This window comes from Lipophrys pholis (assembly GCF_963383615.2).
Source record: "Lipophrys pholis genome assembly, chromosome: 5".
NCBI lineage: Eukaryota > Metazoa > Chordata > Actinopteri > Blenniiformes > Blenniidae > Lipophrys > Lipophrys pholis.
The window spans coordinates 20,052,793-20,076,366 of record NC_137628.1 but is presented as its reverse complement, the minus strand read 5'-3'; the positions used below and the strand labels follow the sequence as shown (position 1 = coordinate 20,076,366).

The 23,574-nt window shown below is 41.1% G+C and overlaps 1 protein-coding gene across 2 annotated transcripts in view; it reads left to right on the top strand.

The window, feature by feature from the left end:
• slit2 (slit homolog 2) overlaps positions 1–22,918 on the top strand; it is a 102,122-nt gene extending 79,204 nt beyond the window's left edge. The window contains exons 18-37 of one of the 2 annotated variants that reach the window (XM_080464152.1): positions 70–213; positions 317–483; positions 568–700; positions 3,169–3,237; positions 3,549–3,620; positions 4,258–4,329; positions 4,450–4,521; positions 6,407–6,570; positions 8,045–8,169; positions 8,868–8,965; positions 12,542–12,681; positions 13,423–13,446; positions 15,180–15,273; positions 15,414–15,551; positions 17,709–17,949; positions 18,657–18,787; positions 18,923–19,077; positions 19,539–19,893; positions 20,036–20,250; positions 22,064–22,918. In XM_080464152.1, coding sequence (XP_080320278.1) covers positions 70–213; positions 317–483; positions 568–700; positions 3,169–3,237; positions 3,549–3,620; positions 4,258–4,329; positions 4,450–4,521; positions 6,407–6,570; positions 8,045–8,169; positions 8,868–8,965; positions 12,542–12,681; positions 13,423–13,446; positions 15,180–15,273; positions 15,414–15,551; positions 17,709–17,949; positions 18,657–18,787; positions 18,923–19,077; positions 19,539–19,893; positions 20,036–20,250; positions 22,064–22,323 — 2,869 coding nt within the window. In that variant the 3' untranslated portion in view covers positions 22,324–22,918. The remainder of the gene's footprint in view (positions 1–69; positions 214–316; positions 484–567; positions 701–3,168; positions 3,238–3,548; positions 3,621–4,257; positions 4,330–4,449; positions 4,522–6,406; positions 6,571–8,044; positions 8,170–8,867; positions 8,966–12,541; positions 12,682–13,422; positions 13,447–15,179; positions 15,274–15,413; positions 15,552–17,708; positions 17,950–18,656; positions 18,788–18,922; positions 19,078–19,538; positions 19,894–20,035; positions 20,251–22,063) is intronic. The other variant, XM_080464153.1, reaches the window with a different exon arrangement.
• Positions 22,919–23,574: the final 656 nt, after the last annotated feature.

Sequence of the window (23,574 nt, the reverse complement as noted above, 5' to 3'; positions counted from 1 at the left end):
AATGATGCTACTAATTTCCCCCCATTTGATTGTGTATGTGAATGCATGTGTGTGTGTGTGTGTGTGCAGTATGTTGAGGAGCAATCGGATCAGCTGTGTCAGCAACAGCAGCTTCGTGGGATTAAGTTCGGTGCGTCTTCTGTCACTGTACGACAACCAGATCACTTCCATGAACCCTGGCGCCTTCGACACACTGCACTCCCTATCCACATTGTGAGCGTGACCAGGAAACTCTTCATTAAAAAAATAAGAAAAATTAAATAAAACTTCTAAATAACTCTCAAAGTGAAACATACTTAATCCATTCATTCTTTAGAAACCTCTTGGCCAATCCCTTCAACTGTAATTGTCACCTGGCGTGGCTTGGCGATTGGCTGAGAAGGAAACGCATCGTCACTGGTAACCCTCGCTGCCAGAGCCCGTACTTCCTGAAGGAGATCCCCATCCAGGATGTCGCTGTCCAGGACTTTGCCTGTGAAGATGGTGAGTGATAGTATGAGTGTGAGAAACTTCACACTGAACCCTGAAACATCTGCACTTCTGACAGATGTTTTGTAATTACCTCAGGTAATGATGAGAACAGCTGCTCCCCGGTGCTGCGGTGTCCAGCAGAGTGCTCCTGTCTGGACACTGTGGTGCGCTGCAGTAACAAGGGTCTCTCCACGCTGCCCAAAGGCCTCCCCAAGGAAACCACCGAACTGTGAGTTTCAGACAATACACGCTGGGAAGTTTCTCAGACGAGATGCTTTCCAACTATTTCCTGTCCCTCTTCATCTAAGAGGAGTTGCAGCCTAACAAGACACATTTGTAACTCTGATTATGCACCACTAAGAACATTTTCACATCTGGTCCTATTTGTTATGGAATATTTTTACAGTAATGTGTGAGCTCAAACTTCAGTATCTCGCAAAGCTGACATCTCAGCTCATGAATAAAACTGTTGATTTAGTTCATTTTTTTTAGATTGTTAAATACATGTATGCAGTTGTCTTTGTCAGTGATTATTTGCCTTCTTGTAAATAACAATAATGAGACGGACCACATTTTCTAGATTTTGCACAGGAGGTAGTCCAGGCTCCTTGACTCTTTACATAATCCCACATTCACTCAACGACGTCGACTTCACGTTGTAATCTCAAGAGACTGAATGAAAGAGAGAGGAGTACCTCCGCACCTTTATGAGAAGTTGACTCCTTTCTCAACCAGCACAGCTCTTCCAGGGTTCTCCGGACATCCTGCGTTCACATCAGCTCTCCAGTTCATTGTGACTCTGGGTCTGGTTTGATAATATCCCATATAAAGACTTTTCAATTATGACTACCACTTTTCAGATAATCACAGAATCATACGTGATTACCAACATGAGCAAACAGGAGTTTGTAAAAGAGGGTTTTATGTGTGTTCCGATCATGAAATCCGATCATGGCTAAAGAAAAACACCCACGAAAAACAACCAGAGCAGGAGTTTCTCAAAGATGGAAAGACTTAAAAAGATCAAGTGAAGATAATATATATCATCATAAAGCGTCTCCAAATAAAACCAGTGGGGTACCAGCAGAGAACATGCTTCTCAGCAGCATATCTGCTAAAGGATAAGCTGATGCGCACGTCCCTTTTCAAACATGTTGAATTAAGATACAACCATAAACAATGTTATTGCCTTTAGGCATTGTAAATCATACTGCTTGTGTTAAATTGATCTATTCTCGTTTACTCCTCTGATTATTTCGTGCATTCTGTATTTTATTATCATTTAGGAAAACACAGTGAATAGATATTGTGTGTTGTTGGGCTCTTCTGTCAAATGTAAACCCAGTTAATAAAAAAAATGTTTTTTTTACAAAGTGCGTCCATCCACATGCCAGTGCGTGCGACTGCTTCTACAAAATGCATATCAGGCGGTTTAATGAAGTGGTGAAAAGACGCCTCAGGACAGAATTTAGCTCATAAACACGGTGCAGTTGTCATCAGTATCAGGACTAAAAGAGACAGAGCAGCCTGCTGCCTTGTTCTGTCGCGGAGGTTCGTCGAGTACGAAGGACAAAGGCACGGATCCCGGGGTGCTTATTTAAATGTGTTATTATTAATCAAGGAAATCCTGTGTAAAATCACATGTCCATAAGCAGTAAGCAACCCGATATAGTCACAATTAAGTGATTTAATGTGATTTCACATCTACGGGCAAATGATGAGGGATGGATAGACGTCTCTCCGTGAAGAAAAAATTTCAACTTTGATTTTCGACTTTTTCTGAAGTGCACAAAGGTTTTTTTTTGTTTTTTTTAGCCTCTGAATTTTGTTTTCCCTTCAATGGCCCTAAAACTCTTCCGTAATCAAGTGTAAGTGTTTTTGAAGTGGGAATTTGTCATTAAAGGTACTATAATAAAGTTGTAAACCAGATAACTACTGTAAGTGAGCAACAGGGGAAGTTTTAAGGTGTTATCTAACAGTTTAATAATTTACTTAAATTACCTCCAGTGTATTGGCTCATAAAAATCCATTTACACAGACATGGTGTCCTCGCATCATTAGATTTTGGTCTCAGAGCATCTGATAGCCTTGTGTAGATTTTCTTTTTTTCTTTTGATCTATATAGGCTTTGTTTAAGCAGAAAAAAATATTTCACTTTAGAAAATCTTCTGCAATCTCACATAAGAAACCCACCCTGATGACTAGATGAATTATGGCCATAAATTAAATATCAGGCGGAAAGCTTAGTGGTTCATTGTGTCATTTCACTGTTCCCCTTTGTGAGGAACATGGTTCTTCCAATATTAACAAAGACTTCATTAATATGCTGGATTAGTAGTAAATCGTCCCAAAGTGAATGGGATAAGATCACTCACTGCATTAGTGTGTGTGTGTGTGTGTGCATGCGTGCGTGCGTGCGTGCGTGCGTGCGTGCGTGCGTGCGTGCGTGCGTGTGAGAAAGCGAGTTGCCTGTGAGGATATTAAACTGCAGTGTTTATTATGGCTGTAGCAGTAATGACTGTGCAGAGTGCGAGAAATGCGGAATTTCCCACATGATTAAAACTTCATTTTCCTCCCCTCTTTATCTCTCATTCCAATCTTCCTCCTACATCTTTCATAAATGTCTCTCTCTCTCTCTCTCTCTCTCTCACTCTCTCTCTCTCTCTCTCTCTCTCTCTCTCTCTCTCTCTCTCTCAGGTATTTAGACGGCAATCACTTCACTCAGGTTCCTGTGGAGCTTTCCAATTACAAACACTTAACGCTCATGTAAGTGCCGTCCTCATGACCTTAACTGAAAAATTTTACAATGAAATCCCAAGATCGACCAGCTAGACCTATGTACTGTAATAATCAGCATTGTGCATTTGCCTGAACTTAATTCCTAATTCTTTTAAAGACCGAAACTAAACTATCTGACTTGTGTGACCGATGTGGATGTAACAGTATTTTTATATTACCAATGAGCATTTTATATATACATTGCATAATCTGTGTATGCGCGCGCGTGTGTGTGAGTGTGATTTCCTGTGCACGATGCTGCCTGTATGTGTTTTATGTCCCTGTTGTTTTCTTTTCAGTGATTTGAGTAACAACCAGATCAGCACGTTGTCCAACCACAGCCTCAGTAACATGTCTGAGCTGCTTACCCTGTGAGTCTGGCTTTACATCAGTCCCTGTGTGTGTGTGTGCGTGTGTGCGTGCGTGCGTGCGTGCGTGCGTGCGTGCGTGCGTGCGTTGCCTGCGTGCGTGCATGCGTGCGTGTTTATGAGTGCAAATGTGATAGTAATGATGAAAATTGTCCAGAATGGGCATAGTGTGAGTCTCTGTGGCAACAAGGAAAACACCATTGTGTTTATTTGGGGTAAAGGAGGAATTATTTAGGAAATACTGTCAGCAAAATATCACTAATAAAAAATAATGTTGAACAGATTAAAAAAAGAAAAAAAAAATACTGCAAATACAATCAGTGATTAAGTTATACTCTAATTTTACTGCTTGAAAAAATGTTTTATAAATCAACAGGTTGCTTCTAGACTTCGATTTGGAGTTTAACAACAAAAACAAGACAATTAACAAAATGTACATGAAATGAAGGTTTTTAAAGGGGGATTGGAGTATAAGATGTTTGTGCTGGTACTTCATGTACTGTATGTGTGGATGTGTTTCAGCTGCTTTGCCTTCTTTTTTCAGTCTGATATGTTCCTACACAGGATTGCGTGCTTTGTTACATTTGAAAACAGCTTGAAAAGAATCGTTAAATTAGACATGTTGTTTCTGTGTGCGAAGAATCCTGAGCTACAACCGGCTGCGATGCATCCCAGTGAGGGCGTTCGATGGGCTTAAATCTCTCCGTTTGCTGTGAGTAACTGCAGACACAGTCCTATTGTCACCAAATAAAAATATCCAGGCTTTGTAACATTCATATTTCTGTCATTTTTTAAATTTCTTTCCATCTGTTTTAATATTTATTTTATTCAGGTCTCTTCACGGTAACGACATATCACTGATACCTGAAGGAGCCTTCAAAGATCTGTCGTCACTTTCTCACCTGTGAGTAGCACACGAGTCCACGCTCGGCAAGAAAAAATTTAATCTTTGCATAATTTCCACATTATCATGTTTGATTAGAATTTTCCTGAATGTGCTTCTGGGCACAAAGAAAAACAAGACAAAAAAGAAATTCAGTCAGGAAATTCAATTAGATGAAATCCATCATTTGAAGTCAAATGAAACAACAGAATAATAAATGTCTCAAGTGCATTAATAAGGCATTTCATTTCATTAAAATTTAACTCATCATCCTACTGAAATCCATTTAACAAGGCAGCCGTGAAAAGTCTTTGTGTCGCAGATAAAGTGTCCAAGCATGCAGGATACTTATGAATTGACAGGCAACAAGCATTGAAGACGTCACAAAGTAAAAAGGACATATCGTTATCTTTCTGTATGAGAGAGAGATTTAAACAATGTCCAATGTCCACTTCACAAGGCCTCCTCATTGCCACTAAGCCACCACTCCCACCAATAAAAGCACCGGGGCATGTCTGTGTCCCCGAGTACAACTTGAATAGTAGAGGAGCCCGTTGAGGGATTCTGGGTTATGACATTCACACGGTCATAAAGAGATATTCTGACAGGCAGCGAGGAACTCAGGAGACTGAACTGATGTAACCAAGCTGAAGGGTTGGCTTCGCACACCCAAGACCTATTACTTTGCTGAACGGTTTTGCTGATTTGTGCAGAGTAACATAAAAATGGGCTGCATGTACAGAGAGCACAGTGGGTAAACACGTCAGGGACTCGCCAGTGGTAAATGGAAAAGACAGATGACACCAACAATTTGAATTACCTGCAAGTAAGGAAGTCAGCCAGGGCGTACTCACCATGATCAGCACCACGGACAGCACTCGTGACAAATTGCTTGCTTGTTGTACTTGTTTTTACTTTCAAACACATTCCAGACCACAGAAAGGGACAAACAGATGACATTTATATATCAGAAGCCTTTGGCAGCTCATAATGATACTCACACAAAGAGAATGTCTATTTATCACAAATTTGAGGAAGTGCTCAAGCTTTGTCTGTCACAACAAGCCTTGCTGAATTCTCAAATATTAACAAAATCTCATTTTAAATTGATGGTGTAGAGGTAGAATTAAACTCAACAATTGAGCAGATAAAGCAGCTTAAGCAAAAGGTCCTGCAGCACAGTAGTAACAACTGTCAGATTTAAATAAAAGTATTTAAGATATGGGTATGTAGACTACTCCCCAGACTCCCCAGACTATCTGCCAAGCATTATTTGTAATTGATAACTATAGCTTTTTCTTCATTACAATCTGTTACGTACAATAGATTAGGCAGTAAAATTATTTTATTTAATTTTATTTAATTTTATTTTAGTTTAGTTTAGTTTAGTTTAGTTTATTTTAGTTCAATGTTTGTTTGTTTGTTTTCTATTAGTTTTCTTGTTCCCTGCTGTTGTCCTCCTCAGGAGAGGCCTGCCCCACACCTTGACAACATAGCAAGGCATTGGGACAGAATATGGTCTCAGTCACATAGTAACCCAGAGGCTTGTGGACTGTCCCGGATAATGTCACCAAAGACAATACACTTCTTTAATAAGAGACTCTGCAATTTTGCCTGATTTAACCTGTTAAACCCATAATGTGTTCATGCAGTGAATCATTATTTGTCAAGAAAGTAAATAAAATGTGCACAATAAGAAACAGCAAGAAAAAAAGGTTCTTTTTCTTTTTCTTTTTTTTTCTTTTTTTATTGAGATTGTAGTATTGAGACATGTTATTGCTTGTTACTTGTGTTTTCTGTATACTGTATACTACTGGCTCGGCACCGCAGCACACTGCGTCAAGCGCAAAGCCTTTCCCAACGTTACTGAACACTGCTCTCTCTTCTCTCTCCTGGCGACCGGCAGCGCCCTGGGTGCCAATCCTCTGTACTGTGACTGCCACATGCAGTGGCTGTCAGACTGGGTGAAGAGCGGCTACAAGGAGCCCGGCATTGCTCGCTGCGCCGGGCCTGGAGACATGACCGACAAATTACTCCTCACAACACCCTCTAAGAAGTTCACCTGCACAGGTAAACAAACACAAGGCTGTAGCCCAGGCACATGACAGCACCGACACTTAGAAGAAAAGCAAACTGTCATGAGTGAGGACTTCAAAAGAGACCACAAGTTACCAGAAATTATCACTGTAAAACCCACGTATTGTTTTTTTTCTTAATAGCGCCTTTGTTTTTATATTTGGGGGGATTTATATTTTTAGGCTAAGTAATGAGCGCTGTTGTTTCTTCTGAAGAAATGGCAATCAAACTAGTTTAATGTATAATTACATTCGTGTTTATGTCTTTTTTTGTTTTGTTTTGGGTTTTTTAAATCAGTAAATATTTATGTTCTTGCATTTGATCACTAAATAGCTAGATTTGTACAATATTTTGATGTGTAAAGTTGGTTTATATACAGTTATTAGTCAGGATATCCTGAACTTTGTGCTCGCAGTCAGGGATGTCCGCCATTCTGATCACCAATGTATACATCGTTTTCACTTCCCTGGAATAGATGCCATTGTCATGTAATTAACCCAGTAAATTTGCTTGAGCATGATTGTGGCTGCAACGATTCATATTGCAAAATGCTGCTGGCTGTTGACCTTAACCTTTAAACCTTCTTATATGACATTAACTCTGAACACATGACTGAAACATATTTTTGACCTAATTGAACTGACGCACTGTAGAAGTCCCCGGGCCTTGTGGTTATCTGGTGCCAGGTAAAGTAGTCCATCATATCCCACTACTATCTCCTCCGTCCCACATTCCCCGGTCTGGGACAGCCCGTGCCCATTCTCCCCTCTCCCTTTGTCCCTCGACCAGACTGAAATGCTGTGCTCCCCTTCCAGCCCTCATGTACTGACCAACCTCCTGCTCGTCTCCTGAGCGTTGAATGTCAGTGTATTGATCTTCAAAAGGGCCTAAATGTTTGTCTTTTGTATATGTCCTGCAACAGAAAATGTCATCTTTCTCATCTAATACTCAATAAATTCATCAATCAAGCTTTATTTCAATAACACCTTTCAGAGAGGTAACTCTCTATTGGCTGAGAGACTAAATTTGGTAAATTCCACATTTATTCTTTATTTAGAATTTATTAATAATATAAGAGTGAATAGGATGTGCGTTAAATGTCAATTCAAAATACTTCATTAAAGATGTAACACGTCTTTAAGGCGCCCACACAATTTTATTTAGCTAAACATTACTTCTTTGTCATCATACAGAAAACTTTTGACTTTAGCCTCTTTCATTTGAATTAAAGAAGAGCGTCTTCTTTATATAATCACTATCTTTTCTATCCTGTGGAAGAAAAGATGACATTTGAAGGTGCAAGGTGTATACACTCCAGATAAGATGCATCCTTTCACCCGTGTGGAAGCCTGTGAATTCTGACTCATGCAAAGTATTATAACATGTCAATCATCTCTTGTGTGTGTGTGTGTGTGTGTGTGTGTGTGTGTGTGTGTGTTTTGTTTGTGTGGGTTGGTGCTTCACACAGGGCCAGTGGATTTGAGTATCCAGGCTAAGTGTGACCCCTGCCTGTCTAACCCCTGCAAGAATGACGGCACGTGTGCCAACGACCCCGTGCATTACTACCGTTGCACCTGCCCCTACGGATTTAAGGTACATACCACACACCTGAAAGAAACTCCAAAAGGGGGGGGGAGTCCTGTACACTTGCTCAAGCTGTCTCTCTTTACCTCTAAGTGCTGTACTAAAAAGAGTTTTCAGTCATTGGTTTCATACCTGCAGGGGTAACGCTTTAGCAGATGAATGCAGCCCCCGTTTTACCTTTGTACACTCGTACAATACAAATTTTCAAATTCAGAAGGCACACACAGAGATAGATCTTATTCCTGCGTCAGTCAGATGAATACGTTTGTCAAGGTTCTGCATGAGGAGAGCATGGGAATGAGAGAAAACTGTCTGTAAGACAACTGATGCAATACATGGCAATTATAAGAAGCTGTTGCTCGTTGAAAGCTGTGAATATGTTCGTGCGTGCGTGCGTGCGTGTGTATTACTTTGGCTTCTGGTACAACTGTAGAGAAGTACAGCCACAATACTGGCAGGATGATGTTTGGTTAATAAAAAAAAAAAAACATTTCTGGAAACAAAATCAAAAAAGATCATTCAGAAATTTCAGATTTATTTTCCTTTTGCTTAGAAAAGTGTGTGTGTGTGTGTGTGTGTGTTTATGTGTGTGTGTGTGTGTGTGTGTGTGTGTGTGTGTGTGTGTGTGTGTGTGTGTGTGTGTGTGTGTGTGTGTGTGTGTGTGTGTGTGTGTGTGTGTGTGTGTGTGTGTGTGTGTGTGTTTGCAGGGCCAAAACTGTGAGGAGCCCATTCACGCCTGCATCAGCAACCCTTGCCAGAACGGTGGCACATGTCACCTGAAGGAAGGAGAAGGGAGCAACTTTTGGTAAGAGGCTTTTTAAAATGCTTATTCAGAAACTTTTGAAAAACACACCTGTTACTGTAATATTACACACAAATATCTACTCTTTTGTTTCAATCATTTTCAAAGTTCAAAACTGCCTTAGATGTTGTCATTTATTCCCTCAAAGCCTTTGTTAGAAACTTGAGCCACAAAGTTTGAAAGATTTGCGTTTACCTGACAGAGGGAAGGTTTGGAAATGTCACCTTGCAGCCATTTATCTGGACTTGGGATTTCTTGAGTTCGGTTGCATCACTTCTGAGAAATCCTTTGTGAGTGTCTCAACTTCACTGTCATTGATCTGGATTATTATTTCTGACAATGTTTCTTGGAATTTGGGCTCCAGCACATCTAACAACTCTGACAGTCCCTAAAGATAATAATCCTGTCATATATTCCTTTAACATGTTCATATAAATTAGCACATAGTTGTATAATTGTAGTATTGCTGTGACGCATCAACTGAGCTGTCAGCGTTGTGTGGATCAATCTAAGCGGTAATACATCAAAGGTTTCATAGATACGGGTTGATCTTTACGTTAGTAGCTGTGAATGTTGAGTATTACTCATTTAGATAATAGAAACCAGCTACATTAACATGTTTCTGCCCAAAAACTGTGGTGAAAGTAATATTAGTGTACAATTAGTGTACAATAGTGTATTTGTTTTCAGTCAATGCTCCCACCAAACTACAGTGGGTTCCCAGAGTTGTTGCTTGTTGACGGAAGGTGGTTCCTCCAAAATGTGAACAATTGAAAGTGTGATCAGAGTAATTATGGCTCAGCTCCTTTTGTGTGGGTATTTTAACTGAAAATAATTTAACATCAGCCTCAATTAGTCAGTTGTACGAGATAGAAAAATGTTGTAGAATATTGTGAGGAAAAGACATTTATCTACTTTAAAACCCATCAGAGGAAAGTTTCTTTATATGTTGCGTCGTTCATGAATGTAAAGCAGCTTCTGGATCCTAACAAAGAAGTTTGTATGTAAAGTATCATTGTGAGCTTGAAGCTACATCAGACGAGGTTGTATACTGTATGGCGAGACCTTATGACAAACTGTTTAAATTGTCATGCGGTCTTCAGAAAATAAATTTGTGTACATTTATTTATCTTCGAGCTGTTTACTTATGCATTCATTTGCAGGACCACCGCTGCTGTTCAGTCATGAAAAGATATGAAATATATTCATGTTGATTCAATCAATGAGCAGCTATGTGGGCAAACATCTTTGGGTGCCGTTTTAAAAACGCATCTGATTTCGGTTTTGTCGCAGTCACCAAAAACACACCCGACGCCTCAGTATAAAGCCCCGTCAGTAACACCCGTCATGTAATGAGAGGTGGCATTGAATTTGCAGGAGGTAAATGCCTCAGGGGACCGTTTTGTTTATCGAGTGTCTCCGAGGTGGACAGGTCTTCTCTGAGAATTGCGTTCTCTTCATTAAGCTCTTTAGTATTAACACCAGTAGCCCGGTAACGCCTGTCTGCCTGATTCATAACACCCCTTCAGATAATCAGCCCTACCGAAGACCACAGCTTCACCTTTTTCCCCTTCCTTGTCTCTTGTCTTGCCCCCTCGGTGTCTTTTCTGCTACTTTTCCTTGTCAGTTTCTCCCCGTATATCTGTATTTCCACTTTTCTTTGCTTTCTTCGCCGTCCCTGGTGTAGAGGGTGAAATATTCATCGTGAAGGGCTGTCGCTGACTGTATAATGAGATATTAATCCACCTGAGTGTGTGCCGCATAAGAGCTCTTTATTAGAGCCATAATATAGTACCCTCGATGTTGTGTGTGTGTGTATGTGTGCACCGTAATAAACCTGAGTAGTAGCTACAGAGCCGAGGCACGCACACGTTAACGGAATAATGATTCTCTTCTAGGAATATGGAGATTGAGCTGACACTGCTGTTATGAGCTGCATGTATGAATAGTGTGTTGGTGCGTGCATGCGTGCAGACACATATGCCATCTATAATCAGAGGTCCGCAAGATGCGTCTGTTTTCTCAGTTAGAGCTGCAGTAATGTGTGTTTGGGTCATCTCCCGACGAACGATTCAAGATTCAAAGTGTTTATTGTCATGTGCACCGTAAGAAACGTGTTTCCCTGTACAATGAAATTCTTACTTTGCTGACCACACTGAACGCCACATAAATAAATAAAAAATTTGAATAAACTTAAGCAATAGAAATATACGTAAACCTATGCATTAAACTTTGCAAAATATACAAGTGATACATACATTTCAAGATAGAGATAAAAATGCTACAGTCTGTGCATTAATCAGCAGTAGATGGATGAGATGTGAACTGTACACGTGCGCATCTAAAGTGCCTATACAGTACGGACGGTTGTGCAAATTCAGTGTAAACTAGAGGTATGGGGGGGGAGGGGCATGAATTGTCCACTGGACCCCCGTCAGCTGTTTAGGAGTCTGATAGCAGAGGGAAAGAAAGAGTTCTTCAGTCTGGTGGTCATGCCTTTCACACTTCTGTACCTCCGGCTTGAGAGTATAAGTGTGAACAGTCCGTGTTGGCGGTGAGTGGGGTCCTTGACGATGGCACCACTGATCATCACTGATCACTTTATCTTAAAAAAAAAAAAAAAAAAAAGGCATATGTTTCTTGACGCAGATACTTGTAACTTGTTTTTCTTCTAAGATGCATTGAGCATAACTACAAGTTAACAGTGAAGGCTACTCAGTCCCGTTTAAGAAAATGTGCAACACCTTTTATTTGTCCATCTGACGGCTCAAAGAGAATCACACACTTTAGTGTGTCAGCTACAAGGCTATGTGGCCTGTTACACTCTTCATTTTTGAGTACTCTTTCTTTCTTCTATATATCTCCTTCTTCAACAATGCCGCTATTGTGAGGCTGCCATTTTTGTCCCACTCCCTGCATGAGCTCTGACCAAACTTCTGTGACTCGAGGTTGAGCGCTTGTTGTGTAATTGCTTCCCTCTGAGTGACCATGACTGGAGAGCTTCATCAACACTTTTTGCAGATAATCTGAAAACTAAATAACAAGAACAAGAAACAGGAAATAACATGTTGTGATCTTTTTGTGAATAACAGATACATGGCCATAACCCATCACTTAATTATAGACAGATATTGTGTGATTACAGTCATTATTGACTTATTACAAGTGGTTCTCTCATTATTCACATTTCACAGTTCTAAGAATAAATTTATCTTTGGATTGTCAAGAAAGAAGTACTTATATAAAACTTACATGATATAGAATTAAAATCTAGCCCTAGAACCTTCCTGTTGCCTGTGGTTCACAGGAACTGAAAAGATTAAATTGTTTAACGATGTGGACCGTCAACTAAAAAGGAGTACTTGGCATAAGAAAAACCAAGTACCTTGTTGGCGTTTGGAGCTTCTAGAAGCTTTTCTGGAGAGATATAGTATAGAAGATAGAAAGACAGTGGGAAGTTTCCTGACGCGTACAAAATAACAGATTTAAACAATCAACCAAACCAGTCAACCAGTAGTCCTATCAATGTTGAGCTCATCCCGTTTCCAGTTTGTAAAGTCTTTGCGTGTGTGATCTCAGGTGTGTGTGTCCGGAGGGCTTCGAGGGGGACACGTGTGAGATCAACATAGACGACTGTGAGGACAACGACTGCGAGAACAACTCCACCTGCGTCGACGGAATCAACAACTACACGTGCATGTGCTCACCTGAGTACACAGGTAACGCATTCCATCAGAAAGCCTGGAACTGGAAGGTGTCGCTGGATACCAGTGCATTTTTTTATTTCTTTTACTTCTTGAGAATATTTCCTTTGAACACCAAAGAGAGAAATGTCCCTTCAGGTAATGCGGTGAGCTTTTGACCATTTGTCCATCTTTTTAAAAGTGAAGGCTCTGTCCATTCGTGTCTGCTGCCATTGCAAGAACACAAGGCTACAGAGCTACAGATTGTGTTGGCAGTCACAGAAAACCACCTCAGCCTTCATATTTAAGAGCTGAATACTTATTCTGTAAGTGGATGTGTCCATTTTTTCATGCTGCAATATGAGTCACACTTAACTGGAAAATACACAAATATATTAGAGACTATAAAAAGAAACTATATACATGTTCTTCTTCCAGCACTTTCCATTTTTCCCACTAATGTACTGACTATAAAATCCATCTGAGATATTTAACGGCTTTAATATGTTTATCGGGAGAATAAACCTCACTGTTGCTTCCTAAGTGAACGCCTAATCTGTCCACTGTGACTTCAGAAACTAAGGGTCTTTTCTCTGCATACAATCCACAGTTTATTTGACTAACACTGGCTTGTTGCTACTTGTTTGTCTGCTTTTGCATTGTGCTAACCATCTCTGACTGCTAACCTTTGTGGCGGTGTGTTCTCTCTGCTGTCTTGTGTCTTTTCTCCTGTCTCGCTCTGCTTTTTATCATCTGTCATCTCTTCTGTGGTTTCAGCTGCTACCAATGAGGTGGAGAGAGGTTAGTCTGTTCTTCCCTCTGTCCTTTTCGTCCCTCTGTCCTCCCTGCGTTCCTTACTTCTTTTCCTAACTTCCTTCATTTCCTGCGCTTTATCCATGTGACCCAGAAATCTGACATTCGGCAGCACAGATTTGAACATATTCTATACAGTCGTGCTCAGTGTGCGCAGTGCTCACACTGTGAGCCGTCTGTGGGTACACTGCTGGCTGCTTCATGCAAACACGTGAATATCGGAGGTCAGTGCATTGAAGTTAAAGGAGGGAGCCAGCATTATGCTTCTTCAAGGTACATTTTCAAAAAATTCTAAACAGCAGCACACTGTCGTCACTCAAACGGGAGCAAGTAGTGCAATGAGTGCTTCTTACTTTCAGATGCAGCTTTGTTGGTGCAGCGAGTGCCATTTAATGTGTGATAATTAAAGGTGTATTTTACAAAACTGACTGAGTCACATAGAAATAAGTCAGATTAACGTCAATTGAATGTTAGTGCTGGTCTTTTTGGTGAAATTGTTTGGCAGTAAGAAAAACGCAAACACTTTTCGATTGAGCGCAGTGATAAAATGAGGCGTTTGCATGTTATCGAACACATAATATGTGTGAGCCTGCTCGTCACATGATACTCAATGAAAGAATCCATGTAAGGATAAATATCATGCATAAGAAATTATTTTATGGTATGTTATTATATGTGTTTTGCAAAATATGTCAGATACATCTTCATTGCAAACCTTTTATTGACGTCTTGTAAAGGTACAATAGGTGCAGATAATAAGACAAATATAACAGATTGACTATAATTGTGAGCAAATAATGATTGTGACTCAAAACACTAAAGGAAACGCCATTAAAAAGATAAGTTGACTTTGACTGAGATAAGCTGTGGTGATAAAAGAATATTTTAAATATCTGGTAAGTCTGATAAGACATAACTGTTTCACCTCTTGTTTTGCACTAAAGCTTAAAATCATACCCTCCACTATTTATTAGAATTTGTTCTCAAAATTACAACGCATCCCCTGACCCTAAGATTTTCCCTGTGTCTACGTGCCCGCCCCCCCTGGAAGCGACAGTGACTCACCACCATCAATACACACAAAAAAACTCACATATTTTCCCTTTACAAACCAACATTTCTCAACCTAATACACTGAAAAAACAAGCCATACTGTATATAAGAGAAGAATTTCAGATCTGACTGGCTAATCATGTGAGGTGGAGATGTTACTCATGAAAAAGAAGCTCAAACATACACACACCTCAACACATTTCGCCCCAATCCCCACAGGTTGTGTAATTATTCCCAGAGTGAGCTTGCAGCTCTCCGGAGTATTGGTGTATTCCCTGATGCTCCGTTGGTGAGTGGTGGAGTTCAGAGTTTCGGGGAACATGAGGATACACTCCGGAATATCATAGCAACATGAATTTTCCCAGCAATGAGATCGTTTATCAGACCACTGTGTTGGTCCCGGGCCCAAGAGAGTCATCCATCATATCACAAGACATGCACACACACACACACACACACACACACACACACACACACACACGTTTGTAAGGATAGTGTACAGATACACACTGTGCACAATACAGAGAGCAAAAGAGAGAGAAACACACTGCTCTGACTCAGAATTTAGCTTGGATTGTAATTTAACTCTGTTTCTCAGGCCATAAAATGTTGTGAATTGTTGTTAATATGATTTGTGTATATTTTTGTTGTTGTGTTTGTGTTTCTAGGTGAGCTATGTGAGGAGAAACTGGACTTCTGTGCCCCAGAGCTCAACCCGTGTCAGCATGACTCAAAGTGTATTTTGACCCCTCAGGGGTACAAGTGAGTGGACACACACACACACACATACACACACACACACACTCGCACATGCATGGAAAATGTAAATAATATAAGTAATAAAACTCCCTAAGACCTTATGAGCATTTTTGTTTGTGTGTGGGTCTGTCTGTGTATTCTAGGTGTGAGTGCACTCCAGGCTATGTAGGCGATCACTGTGAGCTGGACTTTGACGACTGCGACGACAACAAGTGTCAGAACGGAGGCCAGTGCATCGATGCGGTGAATGGATATACCTGCGTCTGTCCAGAAGAATACAGGTGAGCGACACATCCCAGCAGCAACTCACACATGATCAGAGTTTGATTGTAGTATTTTAGTCTTGACCAGCTGCTGCTGCATTTCTGATAACTTTGGACTTGTACTTATTTATTAGAATTATACTTGGAATAAAACACATTATTTCACTCAAAGCATGTCTCCTGTACATACAGTATGTAATATTACAGGAGCTCCCTCTTGTGGTTGTTTTTAGAATTGTGTCATATTCGTCTGCTCAGCAGTTGAATTGATATACAGGACTGTCTCAGAAAATTAGAATATTGTGTTAAAGTCCTTTATTTTCCGTAATGCAACTAAAAACATGAAAATGTCATACATTCTGGATTCATTACACATCAACTGAAATATTGCAAGTCTTTTGTCGTTTTAATATTGCTGATTATGGCATACAGCTTAAGAAAACTCAAATATCCTATCTCAAAATATTAGAATATCATGAAAAAGTATACTAGCAGGCTATTTAACTAATCACTTGAATCGTCTAATTAACTCGAAACACCTGCAAGGGTTTCCCTGAGCCTTTAAAAACACTCAGCTTGGTTCAGTAAACTAAATCACAAGTATGGGGAAGACTGCTGACCTGACTGCTGTCCAGAGGACCATCATTGACACCCTCCATCAGGAGGGTAAGACACAAAAAGAAATTTCTAAAAGAGCAGGCTGTTCACAGAGTGCAGTTTCAAAGCACATTCACAAAAAGTCTGTTGGAAGGAGGAAATGTGGCAGGAAACGCTGCACAACCAAGAGAGAGGACCGCAGCCTTAACAGCATTGTGAAGAAGAGCCGCTTCCAGAATTTGGGGGAGCTTCAAAGACAGTGGACTGAAGCTGGAGTCCAGGTATCAAAAGCCACCGTTCACAGACGTGTCCGGGAAATGGGCTACAATAGCCGCATTCCCATGGTCAAGCCACTCCTGAACTCAAGACAACGGAAGAAGCGTCTGACTTGGGCTATGGAAAAGAAGCACTGGACAGTTGCAGAGTGGTCCAGAGTCCTGTTTTCAGACGAAAGCAAGTTTTGTATTTCATTTGGAAGTCAAGGCGCTAGAGTCTGGAGGAAGGCTGGAGAGGAGCACAATCCAAGTTGCTTGAAATCCAGTGTAAAGTTCCCACAGTCAGCAATGGTTTGGGGAGCCATGTCAGCTGCTGGTGTTGGTCCACTGTGTTTCATCAAGTCCAGAGTCAATGCAGCTGTGTACCAAGAGATTTTAGAGCACTACATGCTTCCATCTGTTGAAAAGCTCTATGGAGATGATGATTTCATTTTCCAGCATGATCTGGCACCTGCCCACAGTGCCAAAACCACAGTACACTGGTGTACTGACCATGGCATTACTGTCCTCGATTGGCCTGCCAACTCCCCTGACCTGAACCCCATAGAGAATTTGTGGGGTATTGTGAAGAAGAAGCTGAAAGACACCAGACCCAATAATGCAAATGAGCTAAAGGCCGCTATTGAAGCATCCTGGGCCTCCATAACACCTCAGCAATGCCACAGGCTGATTGCTTCCATGCCACGCGGCATTGATGCAGTAATCCGTGCAAATGGGTTCCCAACCAAGTACTGAGTGCATTAATTGACGTTTTCAAATGTTTGATTTTGTTTTGCTGTTATAAATCTTTTTTTTTTACTTGGTCTGAGGAAATATTCTAATTTTTTGAGATAGGATATTTGAGTTTTCTTAAGCTGTATGCCATAATCAGCAATATTAAAATAATAAAAGGCTTGCAATATTTCAGTTGATGTGTAATGAATCCAGAATGTATGACATTTTAGTTTTTTTAATTGCATTACAGAAAATAAAGACCTTTATCACAATATTCTAATTTTCTGAGACAGTCCTGTATATATATTAGGGGGCAATAACCAATTTATTGTCTAGTGCTGTTTCTAATGGCTTATGCACTCAAATATCAAAATACATAAACTCCAGCTGTACTTGAAGGCACCACAACTACACTAGAAAAATTTAAATGGGAAAAAAAAAATGAAAATACATTACTACTTAAAGATAAATTGTTTCATAGATTCAGAGGATCAAGAAAATAAAATGAAATAATTACAAACCTTCCAGCTTTTTGACATTCTGTTTTAAAGTTCTTTGTGCATAATGTGGGTAAATATGTGTGTTGCAGTGGGTTATTCTGTGAGTTCTCCCCGCCAATGGTCCTCCCTCGCACCAGCCCCTGTGACAACCACGAGTGCCTCAACGGAGCGCAGTGTGTTGTCGTGGAAATGGACCCTCGCTGCCAGTGTCTCCACGGCTACGAGGGCGAGCGCTGTGAGACCCTCGTCAGCGTCAACTTTGTCAGCCGGGAGTCGTACTTGCAGCTTCCCTCCAACTTGCTCTCGCCACAGACCAACATCAGCCTGCAGGTGCACAACAAATAAAATAGAAATAGAAACACAAATCACCTTGTGTCGATTGATAATATTATTAAGATTTTTCTTTCTGCTTCTTTGTATGTCAGGGAACAAAATTGTAGTTTTGTTTGGATTGTGGATTGAGGTTGTTTAACTTCATCTTTTTGCAAGTTGAGATGTGATGATATTTATTTGCATATGAGAGATCAGAGGACAAGAAGTGGAATTAGTACCAGAAAAAGTATAAATATTCTACTTATGAAAGTCCCCCCCAAAAATTTAAAAGCTATACAATTTATAATGCTTATTTCAATTACAATCAAGTAAAACTTAAAAAAAATATATATTGTTGTCATTGTTTTCTGTCCTGCAGAACAATTCTAATTGTGTTGCTTCTAATTTACAAATATCACATTCAACAGGTACTTTTTCTACAATGTCACATCACCCTCACTTTTCTGTGCAATCAAGTTATTTATCTCGCATTTCTTTATATCTTTGTTGCATAAAATGCAATATTTGGAAAGACATGTTTATGCAAAGATATCCGCTGTTTTCTAAAAAGCAAAAATGTAGTTAACCTACAACATTCCCTAAGTAACAGTCACATAACAAACTATGTGTATTTAAAATGTTTAGTATTGTATCCAGTCTTTTCTGTGTACACTTACACTGTAGAACATGTGGTGGTTGACACTGGCGCTCTGCTGGGCTTCCAGATTGCTACAGATGAGGACAGTGGCGTGTTGCTGTATAAAGGGGACAATGATCACATCGCCATGGAGCTGTACAGAGGACGTCTCAGAGTGAGCTACGACACCGGATCCTACCCTCCGTCGGCTATATACAGGTACGTGCACATGCAAGCAGAAACACACAAGCAGCTCACGCACTGATGCCATGTTCATGTGATGGATGGCGCCAATGTTTAGATCCTCCCTCTCTCTATCTTCTCTGTCGCTTTCTCCTTCCCTTTCCCTCTCAGTGTGGAGACAGTGAATGATGGAAGTTTCCATGCAGTGGAGTTAGTAGCATCAGACCAAACTTTGTCTCTGTCCATCGATGGCGGGCCGCCCAAGTCCATTAACTCCATCAGCAAACAGTCCACGCTCAACATAGATTCTCCACTTTACCTCGGAGGTGAGGACACGAGCATCTATTTCCACCCATGTCTTTCAAGCACACAATGGTATCGCAAACAGTGCATATAATTATTTTAAGATCTTATTCAAAGTAAATGATGAGAATAATTGACAATGTTGAACTTGTTTATTTGTTAATCTGGTCAGACTGCTGCAGGGCAGCCTTAGTGGGGTTCCCCAGAGGGAATCAAACAGCACAGTAATGAATACAGTGCTTCATGTGTGATGGCTGAAACCCGAGCGAGAGGATAAAAGTGCATTCTGCTGTTCACTGCTTGATTTTCAGCACATTTTAGGTTTTATATTTGTTTAGCAACTTGTTGAACAAAATCTGGGTAATAAGTACAGGAATGTTTGATTTTATTGACACATCTCTCTCTTTTAGTGAGTTTATCTTTTGTATCTATTCACATTAATAATTGTCTGACGCCTCTCGTCACTGCTGCCGGACTCATGCAGGGATGCCAGAGCGGGCCTCAGCCTCCGGGGGCCTCTCAGCCTTGCAACATAGCACAGGTGGACGCAATGGCACCAGCTTTCACGGCTGCCTCCGTAACCTCTACATCAACGGGAAGCTACAGGACCTGGCGGCGGGCCTGGAGTCGGGGGCCCCGGGCTCTGAGACGTCGCAGAGCACCAGCAGACAGTGGCTGGGCCATGGCGTGGAGCCGGGCTGCCAGCCATGCCAGAGAGGCGCATGTGTCCAGGGAGACTGCCACCCAACGGGCCATCGGGGCTTCAGCTGTACGTGCCACCCGGGCTGGACGGGAACGCTGTGTGACCAGCAAGTCAGCAACCCCTGTGATGGCAACAAGTGAGTGTACTTGGCATCTGGCATCTCGGCACTGTAGGCACTTAGTATTCACTCAGCATTTCTTTGAGCTTCAAACTAAAGTTTTATATTGAACTCCTATTCACTCCTGTACCCTGCTGTCGCTCCTTCCTGCCCCCTACAGGTGTATCCACGGGACCTGCCTACCAATCAACTCCTACTCTTACTCCTGCCGCTGCCAGCCAGGGTTTGCTGGTGTCCTCTGTGACGAGCAGGACCAGGATGCAGCCAACCTCTGCAATCTGTCACGCTGCAAACATGGAAAATGTAGAGTGTCAGGCCTGGGCAAGGCATACTGCGAGTGTAACAGTGGATATACAGGAGAGGCGTGTGACAGAGGTGAGAAGTGCTAACACACCGGGGGTGTATGAAGCAAACTGCTGTCGCTCCTTCTTCTAAACAGTTTCTCAACGTGGTCACCTGAAGCATGTTTCTTTTAACAGTCATATACTCTTCTGCCTGGCTTCCTATTAATTCTTAACCCTCAGCTATGTCTAACAATGGTTATTGTCTCTGTATCAACTCTTCTAACCCGTTACCTTTCCAACTCAGCATCTCCTGAGCTTCCTCTTAATCCCACACGAGGGGTTACTCAGGTGAGAGCGACTGATCATTCCAGCTTTTCTTCTCTTATCTTTCTACATTGTCTTGTGCGTCACGTGCCAGCATCCCTCCACTCACCTCCTCTGCTTCATTCATTTTCACCTCATCAAACATCAACTTAAATAGGTTTCTGTCGCCGTGCAGCAATGTATAAAACCTTTAAATATAAAGGAATCATGTTTTTCTAGTGTCAGTTTCTATAGACGAGTCTTAGACTGTGGGAGGAGGACGCAACGTCCATCTTTCAAATTTTTTCTAAGATGTTATTGATGATGCAATTCGTAAGAAATTGCCCAGGTGTTTTTTCTTCTGCTACACACCTCAGCTTCCCCTGATGACGACTGTCCCACACCCTGCTGAGGGTCTCGATAAATGTCTTTTGTTTAATCTATTACTTGACAAACGACTGAAAAATAGTATGATTGTATCCATATGTTGATACGTAAAACATGTTAAAGCCATCATTATTCCGAATTAAAAACTGTATTTATTTTTTAATTCGAACCAGTTCTGTGTGGACATGATGTCTTTCAGACGCAATTAAAATGGCTATGTTTTGACATTAAATCATTTTGACCTGGTCTCTGTAACATGATCTGGGGAGGCTGGTGACAGAAAATGCCAAAACATTTTATAAAGTCTTTGATTTTGTTTCGTTCCTGATGGTGGTGAACTTTGTGCCTCTTGGCGTCGTCCTCCTCGGTGTTGTCTGTACGCCATCATGTGTCCAATCCTGGTCTTGGCTCGACCGCCGTCCTGCATCTTTCATCTGATTCAAAACAATTGTCTCCTTAGGAAAAGGTCGGAAATGAGGTCTAAAACATTTATAGCAGGGGTTTATTTTATTGCAGTTCTGTTCAGACAGCTTTATTTATTCTTTATGGGCAGTTTTGTGGCAGCCTCCACCTTATCCACACCGTCCTTTGTGGACAACCACAAATCACTGTTGTGCTTCAGGACCAGAGTTGGTTTACATCTTGTTTTACGTTTTAAAAGCGAATGTCATTGTGCTATTGCCATTGACTTTTCATAGCGAAAACAACTGAATCAGAATTTTGCTGTTTGATTCCATGTCAAGCATTTCTATTAAAACCTGCTCCCTATAATAACACTTAATGATGAACCATTATAAGTTAGTTACAGTTACAGGTAGAGCACATTGTTTTTACAGTACAGTAGTATCATATACTGTATAGGATGAAATAACATGCGTAGCAAGGCTTTTTAAAGACTCTTTCTGACAATAGTATTCACCGTAAGGATATATTTTGTAAGTGTACCTGTAAGCCTTATAAATATTTGTTCACGTTTAACAACTTTACATTTTCCAAATAACTGTATTACACCTGAGTATCACTTATTGACGTTAATTCAGACTGACTTTAAAATGTTACAAAACTAAACAAAACGTAATTCCTTTAAACCCTTTAAATATTTCATCAGACTTCATGGAACTTCTTCATTCTTTCCTCCTGAAAGGTTGTAATTGTGAAACATTTTTCAAACCACCGTTCTAACTTGTTCTTCGGTTTGCTCTCGGTTGCTGCAGAGGTGGCCTGCCGAGGAGAACGGGTCCGAGATGTCTACCAGAGACAGCAAGGCTACGCGGCGTGCCAAACCCAGGAGAAGGTCTCCCGCCTAGAGTGTCGAGGCAGCTGCCCGGGGGGGGCAGAAGGACAGGGCACCTGCTGCACCCCCCTTCGCAGCAAACGTAGGAAATACACCTTCCAGTGCACTGATGGCTCTTCTTTTGTCCAGGAAGTGGAAAAAGTTGTCAAGTGTGGCTGTACAAAGTGTTCTTCTTCATAAACAGAAAAAAAAAAGAAAAAAAAAATATAGAGAGAGAGACGACACCCTCGGCAGATTTCCTCCTCTCCAGATATGTTCGGTGTTCCTGCCCGCCTTACTTGATCCCTGATTCCCCACCCCCCCTCCTGAGGAAACTCTCCACAGTGCCCCCACTCCCTCCCCCCACCATCCCTGTTTTTTTAAAAACCCTGAAAAAAAGTTTGGAAAAAAAAAAAAAAAAACCAAGAGAAACAAAAAGGTTTCTTGCCAGTGCTGGACTGATGATCAATGCTTCCTCGGTGGGGATGTTGAATTGTATTGTAAAGTACAAAAACTGACTTATTTTTTATTATGAAGTGGAGAAAAAGACACACAAAAAAAAACCCCACATGAGTTGACTTTTTCCTGGCATCTACTTCTTTTTGTTGGTCATGTGAGCCACACTGTCTCTTCCCCAGAGGACCGACGGGTCACTGACGGCTGACCTTCCCCCCGTCCTGTCTGTGAGTTGTGCATTTTTAGGAGTATAACCTTAACCGGTAGTACCACAGACTCACCACTAAGAGGAGCTGCGTTAAGTGCATGGGAGAATACGGGCAGTGATAACCCCCCCCCACCCCCCCAGCAACACAAGAAAACCACCACTGTAGTCCTGCAGTCTCCCTCAGCAGACCTCCTGAACCCTCAGAGACTGTGTGCATGACCCCACACACAGCGGAGCTCAAGCTTGCAGTGTTTTATACAGCTACTGAACAACACGCACGCACACACACACACACACACACACACACACACACACACACACACACACACACACACACACACACACACACACACACACTCACACACTATATGCACATGCGCACACAAACAATTACTCTCACCTTGTAGAGTTAAATATGTTACCTGCCAGGTCAAACACACTACTCTCTGTCATCTACCCCAGTCAGTCATGAACGACAAGTATTTATTGTATCATAAATACCTGTACTTATTCAGTAGATCCCCCATGTATCAATCTGATTCTTTTAATATATATTAATTTATATTTGTCCTTATTTTTGTATTAAAAGACATAATCTGTCAAGATAGCTGAACTAACAAAATTGTGTCATTTATTTTGGTTGAAGAGAAGTTTTGTTTTGTTTTTTTCATTTTTTTTTTTGATCACTGAAACTATTGTGCTTGCAAGAGACCTTAGTTACATTTTAATCTGCAAATGTGACGTGAAGACATTGTATATTTTTGTCGCGTTTCCTGAGAGTTTGTACT